The following is a 19076-nucleotide window of genomic DNA, read 5'->3' on the forward strand; positions in this document are numbered from 1 at the left end:
AGCTAAAATTTGTAAGTCTGGCAATGCTCATAACAACTTGATGAACAGTTTATAATTCTTCATTTTTATTATTCCATTTCTCTTGGACAAGAGCTCTTTCCAGCAAGCAGGCGTCGCCCAATGTAAATCTCAACTCCATTTCTCAAATAGAGCTGACACTGCTGTACCAGGGACTAACTCCTCCATGAAGAATTTCCAGTCATGTTTTTTCATATTATTTTAACAACGTTTGGAAAGAAAGGGGATAAAAAACATGCAAGCAAAAATCTCAGCTGAAATCCGCAGATAAATATACAACCCTGTGGCCTCTGTAGCTTGATAAATAGTTCCTTAGATTATTTTTTGCCTGACACTTGCTCTAGAGTCACTCGACTCTTCATACCACTGAATCTCGTTGCTTTCCAGCTGTCCATCAAACATTCCCATGGAACATCCATCAGACTCCAAGCAAAGGAGTTTTATTCTTTCACTACTTTAGCAAAATGGTTGGCTAAAGAATTGAAAGGTTCACCCTGTGCTTTGAAATAAAATAGGTCTATATTATTCACATATGAAAGATTAGCTGCAGACAGGAATTAACATGTGTATACGATTTCATCTGTGAAATGCTTGATATGAGGTGTACAATCACCAGAATGAATTTCAGAAATAGATTTTAAATGTATACATCAAGCTTTCAATGTATAGAATAGAGAATAATGTTCTACCCCATATAGTTTTAATATGATCCTATTGAAGGTGAAATGTTTTGTACCTAAGAAGTAATAAAGGTACCAAAACTAAAGCAAAATGACTGTTCTGATGAAAGGTCTTCAACTTTAAACATTAACTGTGTTTTTCTTTCCACAGATGCTGCCTGACCTGCTGTGTGTTTCCAGCATTTGTTGTTTTGTGATTAAGGTACTGTCTATGTTGAAAGAAAAGTGACCACTTTCTCAAATTGACTACAAATATTGGCAAAAATGAAAATCCAGATTTTTTAACATACATAACTGGCTCTAGATTTACTAAAATGCCAGGGTTTGGAATGTAAAATGAAGAGCAAGACTATGAGAGGCTGCAATGCCTTATATTCAGCTGGATGTTAAAAATTGAGTGCTGATCCGATTGAGATATTTAAAATGTTAAAATTAAACATTGATAGAGCAACTATTTTTTGCTGGTGAGCAATGAAAGATCAATGCTAAAATTAGAGTCAGACCATGAGAATGCACAACAGGAAGTACTATTTTGCAGTAAGGTTGCTGGAAATTTGCTGTAAATGTGAGCTACGTGGAACTTTCAAGAACAGGATAGCAGGATTGTTGTTACATAGACAATCATGATTTTAGCAGCAAAGATTGGAAATGAGGTGCTGATCACATTTGATGTAAATGAATCATTCTTCCTACCATCACTGGAAAATGACATTCTGCAATAAACACAAAGCACACATGAGGAGCCTAATGTCGTACTTTGGATAAGTTATTTTGTCAGAGAATACAAAAGGATGTTTACAGGACAAAATGCAGATGTCTACTGAACAGGCCGTGTTAACATGTTGTAGCAATTTCCCAATGATTCCCTTCAAGAAACCTGTTAAAGTTTATCTATGTTAATGCAGTGAGCATCTTTCAGGCCACAAGTCTACTTTCTTTAAGGACAATTGTTAAACTGATGTATTGACAAAACAGAGGTATTGGCCATTTATTTCTTATAAGTGATGCCCAAAATTAGATGATGATGGATTTGCTACTCAATTTGTTCAATGCCTGATACTTTATTTCATTGGATTCAATGAAATTAAATGTCAGTGTTTTATAGAAAAGGTGGTCAAGGCACTGCCCTCTATTTTGTACCAGTGAGCATGGTGAATTTTGACCTAAAGGTCATTGTTGAGCAAAACCTCTATTGTTAGCAAGTTATAAAATCTCTGGCCCTTCTTTGCGGGATAGACAAAGTTAGAACCATCAGCAGAAATTAAGGAGAAATGATGAGTTTGTGTTAGTTTAAATCCATGTTTGAAAATTTAATTTAGTCATCCTTAAGATTATTTGTGGGGGTGAGATGTGCACAGGGTCTGCTGGAATACATAAAGCTCTGGTATTACCTTCTCAAGGCATTTGTTATGGGTGTTGGTAAGACCAATGCAGAATACTTATCATTTACAGATGCTGAAACAGTGAAGGGTGAAAATAACCCAGGTGTTACTGTGTAAAGGTCGCTGAAGGTTCACGATCATTGCAAGCAACCTGCCACTGAACTTAGCACAATTCAGCACAATATACAGCTGAATTATACAGCCCATTGGTTGGATGGCATTTGATTCATTCACAAGGAGATAGATACAGGATCCTTGGAGCAGTTCAGAAGAACATGATTCCAAGCCTAAAATGCTTAAGTTGCTTGGAAAGGCTTAAAGTATTCAGATGACTTACCTTGGAGCAACTTTCAGACAACCTGGAAAATAACAACACACCAGCAACACACATAAAATGCTGGAGGAACTGAGCAGGTCAGGCAGCATCTATGGAGGCAAATAAACAGTCAACATTTGATGAAGATTGCTCCAGATTCCAGCATCTGCAAAATCTCGTGTCTTAATAATACACCAGGTCTCAGTCAATAACCTGGCTTCCTTTCCTTCCTTCCCTGTTCTGAGATTGATGTGTGTAAATGTCCCATGGAAATCAAGCCTTCAATATACATACTCAATAGTGGTAAGACATGGGAAGACCTTATGATGTATGAAGAGACTCCCTTAGCCACTGTAATTACATAGAACATAGAACATAGAACACTAACAGCACAGTACAGGTCCTTCGGCCCACAATGTTGTGCCAACATTTTATCCTGCTCTAAGATCCATCTAACCCTTCCCTCCCACATAGTTCCCCATTTATCTATCATTCACGTGTCTAAGAGTCTCTTAAGTGTCCCTAATATATCTGCCCCCACAACTTCTACTGGCAGTGCGTTCCATGCACCCACCACTCTCTGTGTAAAAAACGTACCTCTGACATTCCCCTTATACCTTCCTCAAATCACCTTAAAATTATGTCCCCTTGTGTTAGTCCCTGTTGCCCTGGGAAAAAGTCTCTGACTGTCTACTCGATCTATGCCTCATCATCTTGTACACCTCCATCAAGTCACCTCTCATCCTCCTTCTCTCTAAAGAGAAAAGCCCGAGCTCACTCACCCTATCCTCATTACGTAGCACTTTTGATAAAGGATAATTTTGATAATTGTTGACAGGATTGTGCTGGATCACTGCACAGGAGTCACAGAACAGCTGTTTCCGGATCACCAATCCAAATACTATACAAAGCCCAAATATATAAAAAATGAAGTGCTATGTTTAATTATGATTTTTTGAGGCAGATGGTCTTTTTGTATCAGTCACTTGAAGCCAACTCTTGATTCTATTCTAGAATACATATGCTAAGTCAGACCTTTAAGTGCTTTGGATAAAACTTTCATTACAACTTTCCCACTATTCAGTCTTGGTTGCATTCATTTTATCCTCAAAACTGACTACACACATCATGAAGCGCTGCGCCTGTAAAAAAGATAATCACGAACAAACTGGAATAAAGATTTTGTATTGCTAGTTTTGGACAGTCCCCAAGAAGGGCATGACTGGAAGACTTGAGATGGGTTTCCAATGTACTGGATTCAATTCAACAGTGTTTTTATTGCAATGAATCCAAGAGATACAGGAAAGGATGTGATGTTATTGTCTAATGGTAGATTCTTGAAATGAATCAGAACATTACAACTCCTGCTGAGCATACTTATTGTTATTTAAATACAGTGTAGCAAACATTATATAAAACTCTAACCTCTGGTCTAATAATCCTAAAACTTGCTGGTGAATCTACAATTTTTCAAATTCCCTTTTTCATAAAGAAAAAAACAAATATTAAGAATTTTTGGAGGACTTTAACACTTTGGGATTGGACATATTGCATTGGGACATCTGCAACCTCATGGTTTGTCTCCTGAGTCTCATTTAAATGCTGCCCTTCTAACTCCTGTGTGGACTGATTGTGAAAAGGATGTTGGTAAGTAAAGTTCAGACAATGAAAGTTCACCGTTTACTTCCAGAGAATTTGGAAGGATTTCAGAAAGGGGAGAGTGGGAGAAGGAGGGAGAAGTTGGGTGAAGGAAATCTGGGGCAGGGGAATGTCATTGACTAACACAACGGAATGTTTTAGTACACAGAGGGCTTTGGCAGCCTGTTCCATCATCCATCTGGCTGCAAATCTGTTCCTGGTCATTAGAGAGCTACAGGGACTTTGCTGCTTCAGCTCAGTCAATGTTGCATCAAGGATCCAGCTGGCATAGTGAGATGCTGACTGGCATTGATTTATGACTCATCCACTTGCTTTAAGAGGTCTTGCACAAGTCCTCACAATATTGTTGTCAATAGTCAAAAATAGCCACTGTCTCCTTTGGTGTATAAAGTGTCCATTACCAGCTTCTCAGACACCTGGTGATGTTTGGGATTAGTGCTCAGAACTAATTATGATAGATTCTGAAGAATTCAAGCAGTTTGAAGGACAGCAGATAAACTGCAATGTATGAGCTGGGCTAGAGAAACCGATTAATGAGGATGAAGAGAAAATGAATGAAAAACAAACCAGTCTGAAGAGGAGAGGTAATGGGCAGAAACCTAAGATTTTGTGTAAAATGTTCAACCTTTTTAGATCATTCCTTGAGATTTTGGGCAGGTGTCTCATAAGGAGGTCATTATAAACTTGATATAAGCCCATGTTGCATTGCAAATAAATGTGGATTAATCCTTGCAGAGGTTCATGGAAACTGAAATCTTCAGAGAAGGTGAGCAGGATGGGAATAATAGCCACATGGTTACACGGAGCCACATGGATCAAATGTCCTTTTTTACATTGAAGTGAAGTTAATGGAGTGAATCTGCCTTATAGATCCGACATAATTTTGATTCATTGATTTCAATGCAATAAAAATCAGGTGGGTTCCATAATGTGAGGGTAATTCACTCTGTAGGTCACCATCTAGATGGTGAAAATGGAAATCTCTTCTCGCTTTGGCCTTTCTCTTCTTCACAAATAGTTGTCCTGAACTCAAGGGCAAAACCTGTTCTTTTATCCTTGATTCATTTTTCTACCTATTCCATTTTAATAAATAAATATTAAATAATATATTATTTTCACAGCCTTAGTCAGTTCTACTCTCATAGAACATAGAACACTACAGCACAGTACAGGCCCTTCGGCCCACAATGTTGTGCTGACATTTCATCCTGCTCTAAGATCTATCTCACCCTTCCCTCCCACATCGCCCCCCATTTCTCTATCATTCATGTGTCTAAGAGTCTCTTAAATGTTCCTAATGTATCTGCCCTCACAACCTCTGCAGGCAGTGCGTTCCACACACCCACCACTCTCTGTGTAATAAACTTACCCCTGACATCCCCCTTATACCTTCCTCCAATCACCTTAAAATTATGTCCCAAGTAGGTAAATTGATGTTGTTTTCTTTAGAACAGGGGTGGCTGAGGAGAGATTTAACTGAGTTCTATAAAATTATGAGCTGTGCAGAGAGAGTAAAGAAAAAGGATTTATTTCCTTTAGCAAAGGGACCAGAAACTAAGGGCAGAGATTGAAAGAAATTGGTAGAAGAAATTTGAGGGGAGGTGGGGAGGAGTAATTTTAGCCAGAGGGTGGTAAGGGTTTGCCACTTATTGCCTGAAAGGGTGGTGGAGGCTGAAATCTTGGACCATAAGACATAGGTGCAGAGTTAGGCCATTCAGCCCATCGAGTCTGCTCCGCCATTCGATCATGGTGGATTTATTTCAAGTACATATCTTGGATACATACTTGAAGAGCCATGATCCATTGAGCTATGGTGCTGGTGGAAGGTGAGAATTTCTGTTTTCTGGCACTTACACAATGAATTACACAAATGGCTTCATTCTCCATCATTACTTTTCTATGATTCTATGAGCTGCATTGGAAGTTTGAGCTTGACTATTGAGTGGACCTCTTGTACGATAAAGATGAACTCTTGACCTCACAATCTACCTTGACATGGCCCTTGAAACTTATTGTCCACCAGCAGTGCACTTGTACTGTAACAGTAACACTATACTCTGCTTTCTGTTATTGCTTTCTCTTTGTACTAGCTCGATGCACTTATGTTGTGAAAAGATCTGTCTGGATGGTATGCAAAACAACGTTTTTCACTGTACCTCAGTACATATGACAAAAATAAACCAATTACCAATTAGTTATGGGGAGAAGGTCTGCCTCCAAGTTATTTTGTTGAAATCAATATTAGTTGCACTATGACTGCAATATAATGATAGCATTTAATTGCTTGTATCACACTGACTGCAGTCAATTGCTAAAGTCCTAAAGGCTTAAATGACCCTGAAAATATGTGTTTTTTGGGAATGAGTGCACTGGAAGGAGAGACACAACGGGAATCATGAGAAACCTTCCAGGATCAAACACTATCTGGAAACACATCCCAACAAGTATTCTCTTCAGGGGGGATGTGACATTCCTGGCATGTGGCTCATTGTGTTGTGGGTCTGGAATGAGTGGGCCCTTGACCTGGTCTTACTTTTCCTCTTCCTTCTGTTCTTCCTGCTCATCCAGTTGTTGGCGTTCATCTCTTGCTCCTGGGGTCTTGGCTGCTCATATTCCACTCACTCTATCCCAGCAGGCAATGCCTGACACCATCTGATGACCAACTTATTCACTGCACGGCAAACCATGACAACCAGGAGACTCAAGGTGGTGAATGCAAGTAATGCCCTTGTTACAGAGGGGTTGCATTCCTGGAAAGCAATCTGTATCACAATTTTCTGTAATGAAAAACCCTATTTCCTATTGAATCCCATGTTACAAGTGGAGATGGCTTCCTATGGGATGTTCTTCTCTCAACAGTAACGATGAGTACTGTAGCTGCTGGTTCACTGTGGGAGGCCACTTAAGAAATTGCCTTGTCAGTTTCCAAAGCAAATCTCTGAATTGGCCAGCAGCTGCACTTGGAGACACAAGAGACTGCAGATGCTTGTTGCCTTCCAGCCTACAGTTTGAATGGAGAAACACACTTTTAAATGTATACCAAATGTAAGTAAGATACTTTAATGATATAACTGACAACAAAGAACAGTGGTTGTTTCAGTTTACACCGTGCACTTAAACTTGCTGATCCTGTTTCAGACAGGATAATTAAAATGGAAAGTCTTGAAAAAAATTGCTAGTCAGCAAAATGAACTGACCACCCTAAAAAACCTGCCGCAATCTCTCTGCATGCGTCAAGAACTGTGAGTTGAAAGAATATAAACATGGTCAAAATTTGTCGTTTTTTTATACTACATGTGTTTAATTTTTTTCCATGTAAGTTCTGTAAGAGTGAATTTTATTCCACACCTCCGACTTTTGGGGAATGATTTGTGAAATCTGTAGGGGCAAATTTCTGTAACCTGAATGACCATAATGCGGAGGTCACCCATTCTGCAGAACAGTCAGACAGCATAATCCCATTTTCAGCAGTTTTGATGTTGCCTCCAATCAGTCCCCAGTGTTTGCACAGTTGTACTTTGTTCGGCTGGTGTGTTTGGAGCTCCAATCAGAGTGAACAGTGCACCTGGAATTGATGATTATAAAGGTCCTTTGATAGCCTATGGTTAACTATACTTTGAGAGAATGCATCCCTTCCTGTTAAAGGCTGTGCATGGCAGATCTAAAGGCCATGTGCATGTGGTCTACAAATGCATTTGGAAGGTCTGCCACTGCAAGTAACTTGTTTGCTTTGCCTGCTGCTGTGGATGGAAGCGAAGTACATGACTTCTCCTCTCCTGGAGCAGTGACCTCCCTAAAGCTGAGATGGGCAACAAACTGAGAGTTGTAGTGCATATCACCGTTGAGACCTGGATTGACTCCAAGGATAGGAAGTTGAAAGTGATGACAAGCTTGAATTTGAGGGCTGTTCAGTCATGTGTGATCACATCGTTTGCGATGTCATGGATCTCAGTGAGATCTCATAGAAGCACGATTACTTCACTGAGAACTCGAGATAAGGGTGTGCCTCCCTGTAAAGCCCATATAGATAAGGTTATCAGTGATGAGCCTGCTGCAGCTCTACTTGCTGTGTCATTGTGCCAGGTGGGCAATCACTAAAATATCTGGGTATGTTCCTCCAGTTTTGTAGAGTAAGTACAATTGATTGTGAACAATATTAAGGGTGTTACTTTAAGGGTGTCACCCCTTTAAGGATTGTGTCATTTATATTTTGTCAACGATTTTAATCCCCTTCCAAAACCTTCAGCACTTTGTTAAAACCTGTACTACAGCGTGCGCGTTCCTCTGTTTCCTTCTGCCTAAATATACAAAATGACAGTAACATATAATATCAGCAAGTAAACTGTTTATATTTATGGAATGATGTTATTACAAAACTATAAATTATTGTACAACGGAAAGCTCTTGTACTGCAAATTCCTGAGGTGTAAATAAAAGAAGTTTAAGACATTGATGCATGCGCAGCCCTATGTCAGTTCAATAGTCACTGGATGTCAAATAAGTCTGGCAACACAAACAGAGTCTAGGCAATTCTCTGAATACATTCTCCATTTTATTATGTTTATCTATATCTTTTCCTTTTTTCAATATTTAATCATTTTGTTTTTGAATTACGTTGTTCAAGATTCTGCTTCCAGCCTTCCTTGTCTTTGTAGAGTTCTGCATCAGAAAAATAATTCTCTCACACATCACCTTCATTTGTATGGTGACAATATTAAGTTGTCATTACCAGCTTATCAACCAATGATTATAGCTTGTCTGAGTTTTCCCAATTTATTTTATTAAAAGTCCTCATAAGTTTTGTTGTTCTGTCAAATACTCTCTTCAATTTCTCAGTTCTACTGTAAGACACCGAGTTTCCCCATGCACAGTTAAAGCTTCATATTGCTGCTATCAACCTCATAGATCTCTGATATTCCCTGTATTGGCTTTTACATCTTTTCTAAAGCATCCAAAACTAACTTTGTTCTAAATGCAGCCTAAATAGTGATGTGTGTCAGTTTAATGTTACATCTTTGGTCTAGTTGTTGATGTCTCATTTTGTGAAATGTTGGATTCTAGATTTCCAGATATATAAACCCTCCCTATTTTTAAAAAATCTAAATACCTCCATTGTTGTTTTAAGATTTAACAAAGTATATTTTCTCTCACTTACTAAAATGTATCATTTCGCATTTATTCAAATTAAATTTTATTTCGCATTTATCTCCCCAACCTCCTAACATACAGTATCTGTTCCATAGAAGTTGCAAATAGTTGTGTCCACAGTTAATGGAGGGAATATTAACCTTCTCAGAAGGGATGAAGAGAAGGGAGTGGTAAATGTGTCGGGAATGGTCAGATAGGTAAAAAAGAATCAAATCCAACATTAAGTTGTGTTTAACCCTTTGTTTTGTTTTAACAGAGGTGGGTTGGTCACTAAAATATCTTAGTGTATACTTCCATTTTTGTTGTGCGTGCAATATCAATTGTGCCCAATTAATTTTACTTTAAGGCTGTTATGTCTTTGAGGATTATGTCATGTGACTGACTGCTGTCTCAGTTGCAGCATTGTTTTGCAGTGATTTCCAGAGGCAGTCTGTGAAAGGCCTTGACTAAACTATACACATTCTTTCTGAGCTCCTTAGTCTGACTTATGAATATCTGTATTTTTTTGCAAGTCCATAGCTCCCTGAAAAAGGTGAAGGCATTTGGTATGCTTGCTTTCATAGGCTGAGACATTGAGTATGGGAATTGGGATGTCATGTTGCAGTTGTACAAAACATTGGTTAGACCTCACTTAGAATGTTGTGCACATTTCTGTTCACCACACTACACAAAGGACGTGGTAGCGATAGAGAGAGTACAGAAGATATTGACCAGGATTTTACCTGGAATGGAGGGCTGAAGTTATAAGGAGAGGTTGGGTAGGCTGGGTTTATTCTCACTTGAACTTGGGAGCTGAGGGGTGATCTTATGAAGGTCTACAAAATTATGAGGGGCATAGATCGGATAGATAGTTAATATTTATTTTTCCAGGACAGGGGAGTCTAGAACTAGAAGGCACAGGCTTAAGGAGAGAGGGGAGAAATTTAAAGGGGATCTGAGGGGTAAGTTTTTCACACAGAGAGTGGTGAATATCTGGAATGAGCTTCCAGAGGATACTGTTAAGGCAGATATAATTACAATGTTTAATAGGCACTTGGACATTATTTAGATAGGAAGTGAGTAGAGGGATTTGCACCTAATGTGGGCAGATGGGATTAGCGTAGATAGGCATCATGGTCGGCTTGGACAAGGTGAGGCAAAAGGGCTCGTTTCTGTGCTCTATGTTTCTATGATTCTCTGATGTTATTCGAGGTTATGAGCAACTGAATACATATACATTACAGTTTTAATTGCATCCTTATTTTTTAACCCAAAGAGAGTGGCATTCCCATCAGGTAAAAGCAGGTGGAAAGGCTGAACCCACAAGGTAAGTGTCTTTATCAAATTGTTAGTGAATCAGGAAGGAGAACTGTGTTTCCTCCAGTCTCAATAAACTGATCTCCAGGCAATTGCCTGACATTGGAATACTTGAAATCTGTCCAGCATACATCCAGCTGATCGATCTACCTGGCTGTTGGATGGGAAGCACTATATCCGTGTTTCCTATTTAAATATTCTCCTGCCCCCAATTCTCCTCCCCAATTCTCATCCCAGTCCTGAGTAAATATCGGGACAAAACCTTGTAAGGAATTACATTAACTAACCCTCATTGAAGTCCCTTATCAATGAAGGGTCAGGCACATCCCAGAGAGTGCAGTGACTGTGGAGATCAGCATTGCAATCAGTTTCTTTTTAAAGAATAAATGACCCAATTTTTGTACTTAAGAATTCACTGAAATCATCAGAATAGCTTGTCGTATATTTTGATTGATTGGTCATCCATAATCCAAAAATGGGCTTCCCTCAGTGTCAGTTCTTTACTAGGTACAACAATGATTTATTCAGAATCAAACACAAGATCACACATAATAAACTGAGGGCAACACAATGGTGCAGCTGGTAGAGCCACTGCCTTATGATGCCAGAAACCTGGGTTCAACCCTGACCTTGCATGCTGCCTGTGTGGACTTTGTACATTCTCCCTGTGACCACCTGTTACCTTTGGGTGCTCTGGTTACCTGCCAATCCCAGAGACGTGTGGTTTAGCAGGTAGTTGCCCACTGTAAACTGGTGCGTAGGTGAGTGATGGAATCGGGGGGAGTTGATGAAAATGTGGGGAGAATTAAAAAAAAGGGATTACTGCAGGATTAGTGTAAATGGGTAATTGGTGGCCAATGTGAACTCTGGGCTGAAGGGCCTGTTTTCATATTGTATTTTTCTATGACTATGATAATATCCTCCAACCACCCACAGGCTAACCATCAAAATAAAATTGCTTATAAAAAGTTGGTAAGTGATGTGATTGCATCACATTTCTTCATTTACAACATCTACAACTGAGTCAGAAATAGATTTTTCTATAGGAACTTCTCCATTCTACATACAGACTTACAAGATGAGAGGTGTCATTTTTAGATAAGGTAACTGACATTGCTTTAAGTTACAAGCTGGATTTTTAACACAGTATTTAGTGATATTATAGCAACTGCTATTGTTTCAATATGTATGTAGTTCAGCAAATCTGTTTGTGGAAGATAGGTTTACACTGATATTACTGGTGATTGCTGATAATTGCTGCTTTTGTCCGGATGTTGTGGCTCTAAAAAGGTATTTGACAGACCAGAGCCAAAATAAATGAAAGAAAGCTTTGGCAAGTCTAGTATCTCAAGTCTGATGTTCTGCTGCATACATAATAAAATTATACAAGCACATTCACACCAAGTGACCTATTAATAAGGACCTCTCATCATAACAAACCTTTTTACTGGCCTCATAGAAACAGCAATAACTGTTTTCCACAAGGAAATATGGCAAAAACAATTACTTTACAGAGTCCTATAAATTTTTAAGAAGGAGTTTTCAACCCTGCCCAGAACAGCAGTAAGAATACACGTTATAGCTTGAGGGAGGTAAAAGGTAGAGCAAAGTCTCAATCATTCAGAACTTCCCCTTTAACCTTCTCCTAATTCCCCTAAAGCCCTTCTCACATTAAATGTTGACTGAAATTGAAAGCAATGTTGAGTTGGAATTTATAGAATTACAGATCTTATTACATTGAATACTCAGCATAAGAAGTGTTTTTTGGTGAGAAACATTTTGCAGCTGCAACTTTTATGTTATTAGAAAGAAGATCAATTCCACACAGTCAACCATGAATGCACAACAGCCACTAATTCTCCTCCAGCTCAGCAAGAACTTATCAAATATTTAGATGTTTAGTTCTTGGGGATCTGGACAATAATGGCAAGATGGTATTGATAGTCCCACTCTGGTTACCTTGACTCAGGCACAAATAAAGAACTGGAATCATACACAAGTCAAGGAAGACAGACATTACCAAGATTACCAGTGAACCAATTGGAATTTATCAGGAAATAAAAACTTCTGTTTTAGAACATAGAACATTACAGCACAGTACAGGCCCTTCGGCCCACAATGTTGCGCCAACATTTTATCCTGCTCTAAGATCTATCTAACCCTTCCCTCCCACATAGCCCCCCCATTGCTCTATAATTCATGTGTCTATCTAAGAGTCTCTTAAATGTCCCTAGTATATCTGCCCCCACAACCTCTGCCAGCAGTGCATTCCATGCACCCACCATTCTCTGTGTAAAAAACTTCCCCCGACATCTCCCTTATATCTTTCTCCGATCACCTTAAAATTATGACCCCTCGTGTTAGCCATTGTTACCCTGGGAAAAAGTCTCTGACTGTCCACTCGATCTATGCCTCTCATCATCTTGTACATTTCTACCAAGTCACCTCTCGTCCTCCTTCTCTCCAAAGAGAAAAGCCCTAGTTCACTCAACCTATCCAGCGATGGACTTTGAAGTGTCATTTATTAGATCCAACTTCATAGTTTCTTGTGGTCAGGTTCACTCTCATAGCCTCTAGGATGTCAGGCCAGCACAATAACTAATAGGTTACCATGCACACAGAAAGTGAGAAGCAAATTCATTTAGATCAAAACTCGAGTGTTCCCAAAAGGGGAAGGGTATCAGAAGTAGGAGACTGGCATTTGATGGTGGTATGGGTTGATGCAGGGAAATATTGGTAATGAGAGGATAGTATATGGTGGTGATGTGGTTGATGATGGGGGATATTGGAAGTGAGAGATCAGAAATCAGTGGTGCTGTGGGTTGCTGCAAGGGATATTAGGAATGGGAGACCAGCAGTCGATGATGATGTGGATTTGGTGTGGGGCTGATGATTGGGAGTAGGAAACCAACACTTCTTGGAAGGGTGAAGTGGATGTGGTGGAGACATTGGTGACAAGCAATACAATGAGAGGTATTGAGTCCTGCAACACATGGAAAAATCATAGCGTTGGGAGAGGCCACCAGTAGTGGGGGATTATGGAGTTACTCTAGCAATCAGAAGGTGGTGAGAGTTTCAGTGCTTTGTGGGTTTTGGGGTGGAATCCAAGGATAAAGGCAAGCAATTTATTTCAAGATGGCTGTATTTGTTCAGGGACATGTTCATGATCCCATGTTATCCTTGGAGTTCTCAATGTTGGTTGCTCCCATGGCAATGGTCGAGATTTCCCACCAAAAGGAGCATTGCATGGGGAACGGCATCCACCTGTGGAGGCCGGATGTGAAAATTAGGTCAAGGGTGCAAGGGTGGAAGTGACCGGTCAAAGCTATAGAGGCAATTCCAGGGACAGTAACAGACAAAGAATTTCACCAGGATCACCACAAAACTCTATGCAGTGAAAAGGTTTCTCCTTGTCTGCAGGAGTTCCAAATAATTTGATGTAGAGGAGGATCTCAGTGTGCTGGTTCATGAAACTCAGAAAGAATATGTGGAGGTGAGACAAGCAATCAGGAAAACAAATCGCCTGTTGACTTTTATGACAAAGAATTTGGAATACAAAGGAAGGAAGCTTTCCTGCAGTTGTCCAGAGTTTTTTTGAGATGATACCTAAAGTGCTATGTGTAGTTTTGGTCTCCAGACATAAAGACTAACTTCATTATTGAGATGAGGATGTTGTCCAGTAAGGATGGATTCTGTTAGACTCCCTTATACACACTGAAGTTTATTAGAATGAAATGTGATTTTGTTGGGTTTTGAGAAGGTTTAATGGGCCAGATGTCAAGAGGCTGGCTGAAGTGTCATCTCAGGGTAAGGAATTGTTTGCTCAAAGGACTATGTCTTTTAAGTTCACTTCACAAATGGGTTGTGAGTGCCCATATACTGAGTATACTCACTGCTGAGATAATTAGATTTTTGCATGCAAAAAATATGAAGGAATATGGGAATCCAATTGGAAAATCACCTTGAGGTGCAAGATCATGCACAATCTCATTGCAAGGTGGAACAAGTTTTCAGGACAGTCCAGTCCATTCCAGAGTTTATGTTCTTATGTTTATTTTTGTAAATAAAAATCATTCCCTTCATACCTGTGGCATGATTTTTCGCTGCAAAATGTTGATTCAACTTTGTTGCAAACATAAATAATACGAAAGACATTTCTATCTCTTAAATTTTGTAACTATTTACACATACAGCACATTTAATGGAGAAACAGTGTCAAGTACTTCAAAAGGGTATAAAAAATGCTGAGCAGAAGGAAGTATTAAAAGGAGATAACAGAAGCTTGTTCATTGGAGTGAAGAAGCAATCAGCCTTAGAACATCCACCTGTGAATTATTGTGAATGTTCTTTGTATTAAGAGACATGATGATTTAATGTCCATTTACTAATGTTCTCACCTTAGTAAAAAAAAAGATGAAACAGTCACCCAAAAATGTTATGCCATGTAAATGTTGGGGAAAGGAGGAGAGGTAAGGCAGAATGACTCTGTAAAACCTCAGCTGGAGTTCACTGGACTGGACAAACACCACAGTGTGGCAGGTTCTCATTGACTGTGGAAGGCCTTATCAAACTCTGTGCTTTCTAATGTTCTTCCACTAAACTCAAAATAGTTACACACAGATGAAGAATCCAGGCAAGTCCACTATTTCTTTTTTGCAAATATTTTGAAACACACAACGTTAAGCATGGGAACAGGAGGAGGCCATTCATTCCATTGTCATTCCATTCAATTAGTTACTGGGTGAAATAGTGCATAGCAATCCTGACGTGCCTGTGCACTTTATAGTACGGGTTAATATTATTTTCTTTGGGCTTGAAATGCTACTTTTCATTAAGTGTTAAGTTTAGGTTGTATGTTTAATTTTTTTTAAAAGTACTCTTCATTTGATAACAATTACTGTATGGTAAAATGTAATAGCTTCCTTCAATCCAAGAGCATCGTTTTGATTCAGACAGGCAAAAGCTATTGTTGGTCAATTGGTCAATGAAGAATAAAATCAGCCACAGAGTTAAACCAGTTTGTACGTTATCCCCGTGACTGCGTGAGCTTCCTCTGGGTGCTCCGGTTTCCTCCCACTTTCCAAAGACATACAGGTTAGGAGCTGTGAGCATGCTATGTTGGCACCGGAAGAATGGCGACACTTGTGGGCTGCCCCCAGCACGTTCTCAGTGATGTAAAAAGATGTATTTCACTGTGTGTTTCGATGTACATGTGACTAATAAATAAATATACTATCTTAAACCAGAGACTGACATGTTCCCTTCAACTTCCCACTCGGGTAGGTCTGACTAGAATTATTCTCCCAATCAGCACCCCATCCCAAACTCTGCCCCCAATTCCCCACCCATAATTTTGTGTTGTGGAGTTGGTTGCGTGACATGAACCAACTCTGAAATGACGTTCAATATAAGCCTTCGTTGGCACTAATTTCTCAGCAGGCAAGAGGTTAACCACAAAGACCAGATCAGCTCTTGCACTGTTATTTCATTCTGCAAGGATTTTCCACAAATGACCATGTGCTTTCATGGACCACCTCCGTCAATGTTCATGAATCATTGCCACTGCATAAATGGACGTGGTTGGATGATGTGATGGGCTAATTGCTAAAACCTTTTGAGATACTTTGGTTATTTTTATCACTTACCATTTGAGCAAGGCTTTCGCTGCACTGTGCAACTTCTGCTCTCTCTGACTGGGGGGCATGTTACATCTTCTGACGCAGGCTTTTGAAGCACTTGCCTGGTCCTTGTTTCAGTGCCCCTTTTGAAACCACATAACTTCTCTCGTTTGGTACATGGACCCCAGACGCTCCACTCACTCAGTTCACAGGGAGCTGTGAAAAATTAAGAAGTGAATGTTATGACCCATTAAAAAGCAAAATTGTCTTGTAAAAAGACAGGTCTAAAATTAATGTCAGAAAAGCACATACATGTTCTGCAGGAGCACATCTGAAAGCATTGCTAAATCCGTGTTTTTTTAATCTGTTATTATAAAATTAATTTACAAGCCGCTTTATTTATCAAAATGAAAACAAACTCAATGATTTAGTAATAATTAATATTTATAAGTAATTTTGCACAGAGGTTTCATTTTACTTGGAAATTGAATTGAGTCTATCCAGAAAGAGAGAGAAAACTTTACTCAGTTTGGTTTAAGAGTCAAAATGAAGTTGTGGACCTGCAGATTTTCTCTGAATGTCTTTAGCAGCCAGCTGTTCTATCAGTGCAGACCAAATGGACTGTGGCTGGGAATGATCAGGGATAGGCACGGTGATGAGTTAGCTCAGAAACACAATTTTTTCTCAACAATGCAGTGCAGCAGATGCAGTTGCCACCTTCAAGACACCAAACTCATCTCTTAACCTCTGCTAAGCACTGAATCAAAATGCACTTGCACACACCTTGATTAAGAAAGTTAGAGAGAGGAACAATTTTCTAAGATGATTTGAAATGGATGGCATTGTACTCATAGATTCCTCTAGGTTGCTAATATGTCAAATCAAATGAATTGTTTGGAACAGTTCTGAGGCTCTGCAGTTATTAAGAGAAGTGTGTATTATGTTCTGGGGATTCTCTTGTTATGCTATAATGGTAATTATCTTTCACCCAATTTAAATGCACGGGTAGTTCTTGCCAATGTTGAGGGAAGTCATTGTTAAGTGTTTGGGAATCAGGCACTCCTGAGTGGGTCACAGCTCTGGCCACATCGTCCCAACAATCATTAAGCCCCATTCTGTGTCCCCATTAGGACATCTCCATTTTCCATTCCATTCCATTCCAAAGTGACCAAAATGTGTTTTCTGGGGTGGATTCCAAACCTGGTCCCACACTTGATATCTAGATCCAGTACTTCTGTGGAAATGTAAGAAGAAGAAGATTTTTAGTAAGTAGAGTCAATCTGCTGTGTACTTACCAGCATGGCTACACTCCATGGTGCCATTTATGGCTGCAAACCCCTCTGGACAGCTGTCATAACATTTCCCTCGATGCAGGTACAGTTTTTCTTTACACTTAGTACAAAAGTTTCTGCTAAAGCAGGCCTCACAGTTCTCAATTTTGCATTCTGCAAAGATAATGACAAGAACATTCTTAGTTTACAGTGTACCTTCAGGTATTAAAAGAATAATTCACGTATTAATAGATTACAATCCAATGTACATTGGATGGTCCAATGCACAGTGACTTGATGTTGTCCAGGTATGATAGACTTTTCAAACCCACAACCTGTACCAGCTAGGACAAGAGCAGAAAAAACATGGGAACACCACCACCTGGAAGTTGCCCTCCAAGCCACACACTATCCTGACTTGAAAATATATATCAGTGTTGTTGGGCGAAATTCCTGGAACTCCCTCCCTTAACAGTGTTGTGGATATACCCACACCTCAAGGACTGCAGCAGATCATGAAGGCAGCTCATTTCCACCTTCTCAAGGGCAACTAGGGATGGGCAATTAAATGTTGGCTCAGCCCGGAAGCCCATATCCCTTGAATTAATAAAAAAAACAATGAAACTGCTATTTTTTTTCAATCATTTGACAAGTTCTTTCAGTAGTAATTTTGTAAGCATGGTTCAGATCTTACATTTGCACTCATGGCAGAGCATTACACTGTGAATCTGACAGTTGTGTCAGGTATACAGACTTGTAGATCTAAATGTGGAAACCTTGAAGCTGCCAGCAATAATTTCCAACTCCTCCATTTCGCATCCTTCTCTGTGAATCAAATAAATTGAAGACACTTTCGGGTATTTATGAATATTGTTTTGCTACAGAGAAAATGAACATTCCACACTTTGTTGCCGAAGTTGTTAATTAGTTTTTTTAATGGAATACTTATATTTTTAAAATGTGTACAAGCTCCAAAAGGCTTATTTTGTTTATGTGGGTTTTAATTTTCTCAGATAAATATTTCAAAGTATGATGAATTTTATTTACTATTTTTATATAGTTTGCTTATAATATTTCAGTATGTTTACATTCCAATTTCTACTTTGTGCTTTGTGAAACAGTTAAAAATTATCCCTTTTGCTTCTGGTTTGCCATTACATGGAATGCTACACTGTGATTGACTGATCGGCTTATTCAGCGACAGGACTGTTGCCAGATACCAGAGACACTGGTGACAACCAGCACTAGAGAAAGAAAACCTGACTCCACAGAGATAACTAAGCCATTGTGACCAAGTTTCACTGAAAGCCATCACTTTGCCACTGACTGAAAAATCCAGGCCAATGTCAGCATTCCTTCTGCAAACAAAATATTCAAAAAAGAAAAGAGCCTGTTCTTAATTTCTAAACCGGAAGACACCGTGGAAGGAGAGGTCAAGCGTGGAAAATTTCTTAATTTATGGAATTTGTTGAATTAGTGTTAGTCTTGCCACTGACCTGTTCATTGCAGTTGATGTAAGACAAATGGTGAAGCTAAAAAGACTGCGAAAAATGTTGAGATTATCTTAATTGTTCTCTTGTCCCAGGTCTGTTTGCATATCCATCATCCTCACAATCATGGCTTACAATACTGAAAACTGACGGCAAAACAGTAAGAATCTCTCTCATGTTTCAGATTTCACAGTCCTC

General features: G+C 39.3%; 1 protein-coding gene across 5 annotated transcripts in view; it reads right to left on the reverse strand.

Moving 5' to 3' along the window:
* The window catches only part of rspo1 (R-spondin 1), a 136040-nt gene that overhangs the window by 37393 nt on the left and 79571 nt on the right, over positions 1 to 19076 (reverse strand). For all 5 annotated transcript variants that reach the window (XM_052036375.1, XM_052036376.1, XM_052036374.1 and 2 more), the window contains 2 exons: positions 17413 to 17562; positions 16145 to 16333 (listed from right to left, as the gene is read on the reverse strand). In XM_052036375.1, coding sequence (XP_051892335.1) covers positions 16145 to 16333; positions 17413 to 17562 — 339 coding nt within the window. The remainder of the gene's footprint in view (positions 1 to 16144; positions 16334 to 17412; positions 17563 to 19076) is intronic.

This window comes from Pristis pectinata, chromosome 22 (assembly GCF_009764475.1).
Source record: "Pristis pectinata isolate sPriPec2 chromosome 22, sPriPec2.1.pri, whole genome shotgun sequence".
NCBI lineage: Eukaryota > Metazoa > Chordata > Chondrichthyes > Rhinopristiformes > Pristidae > Pristis > Pristis pectinata.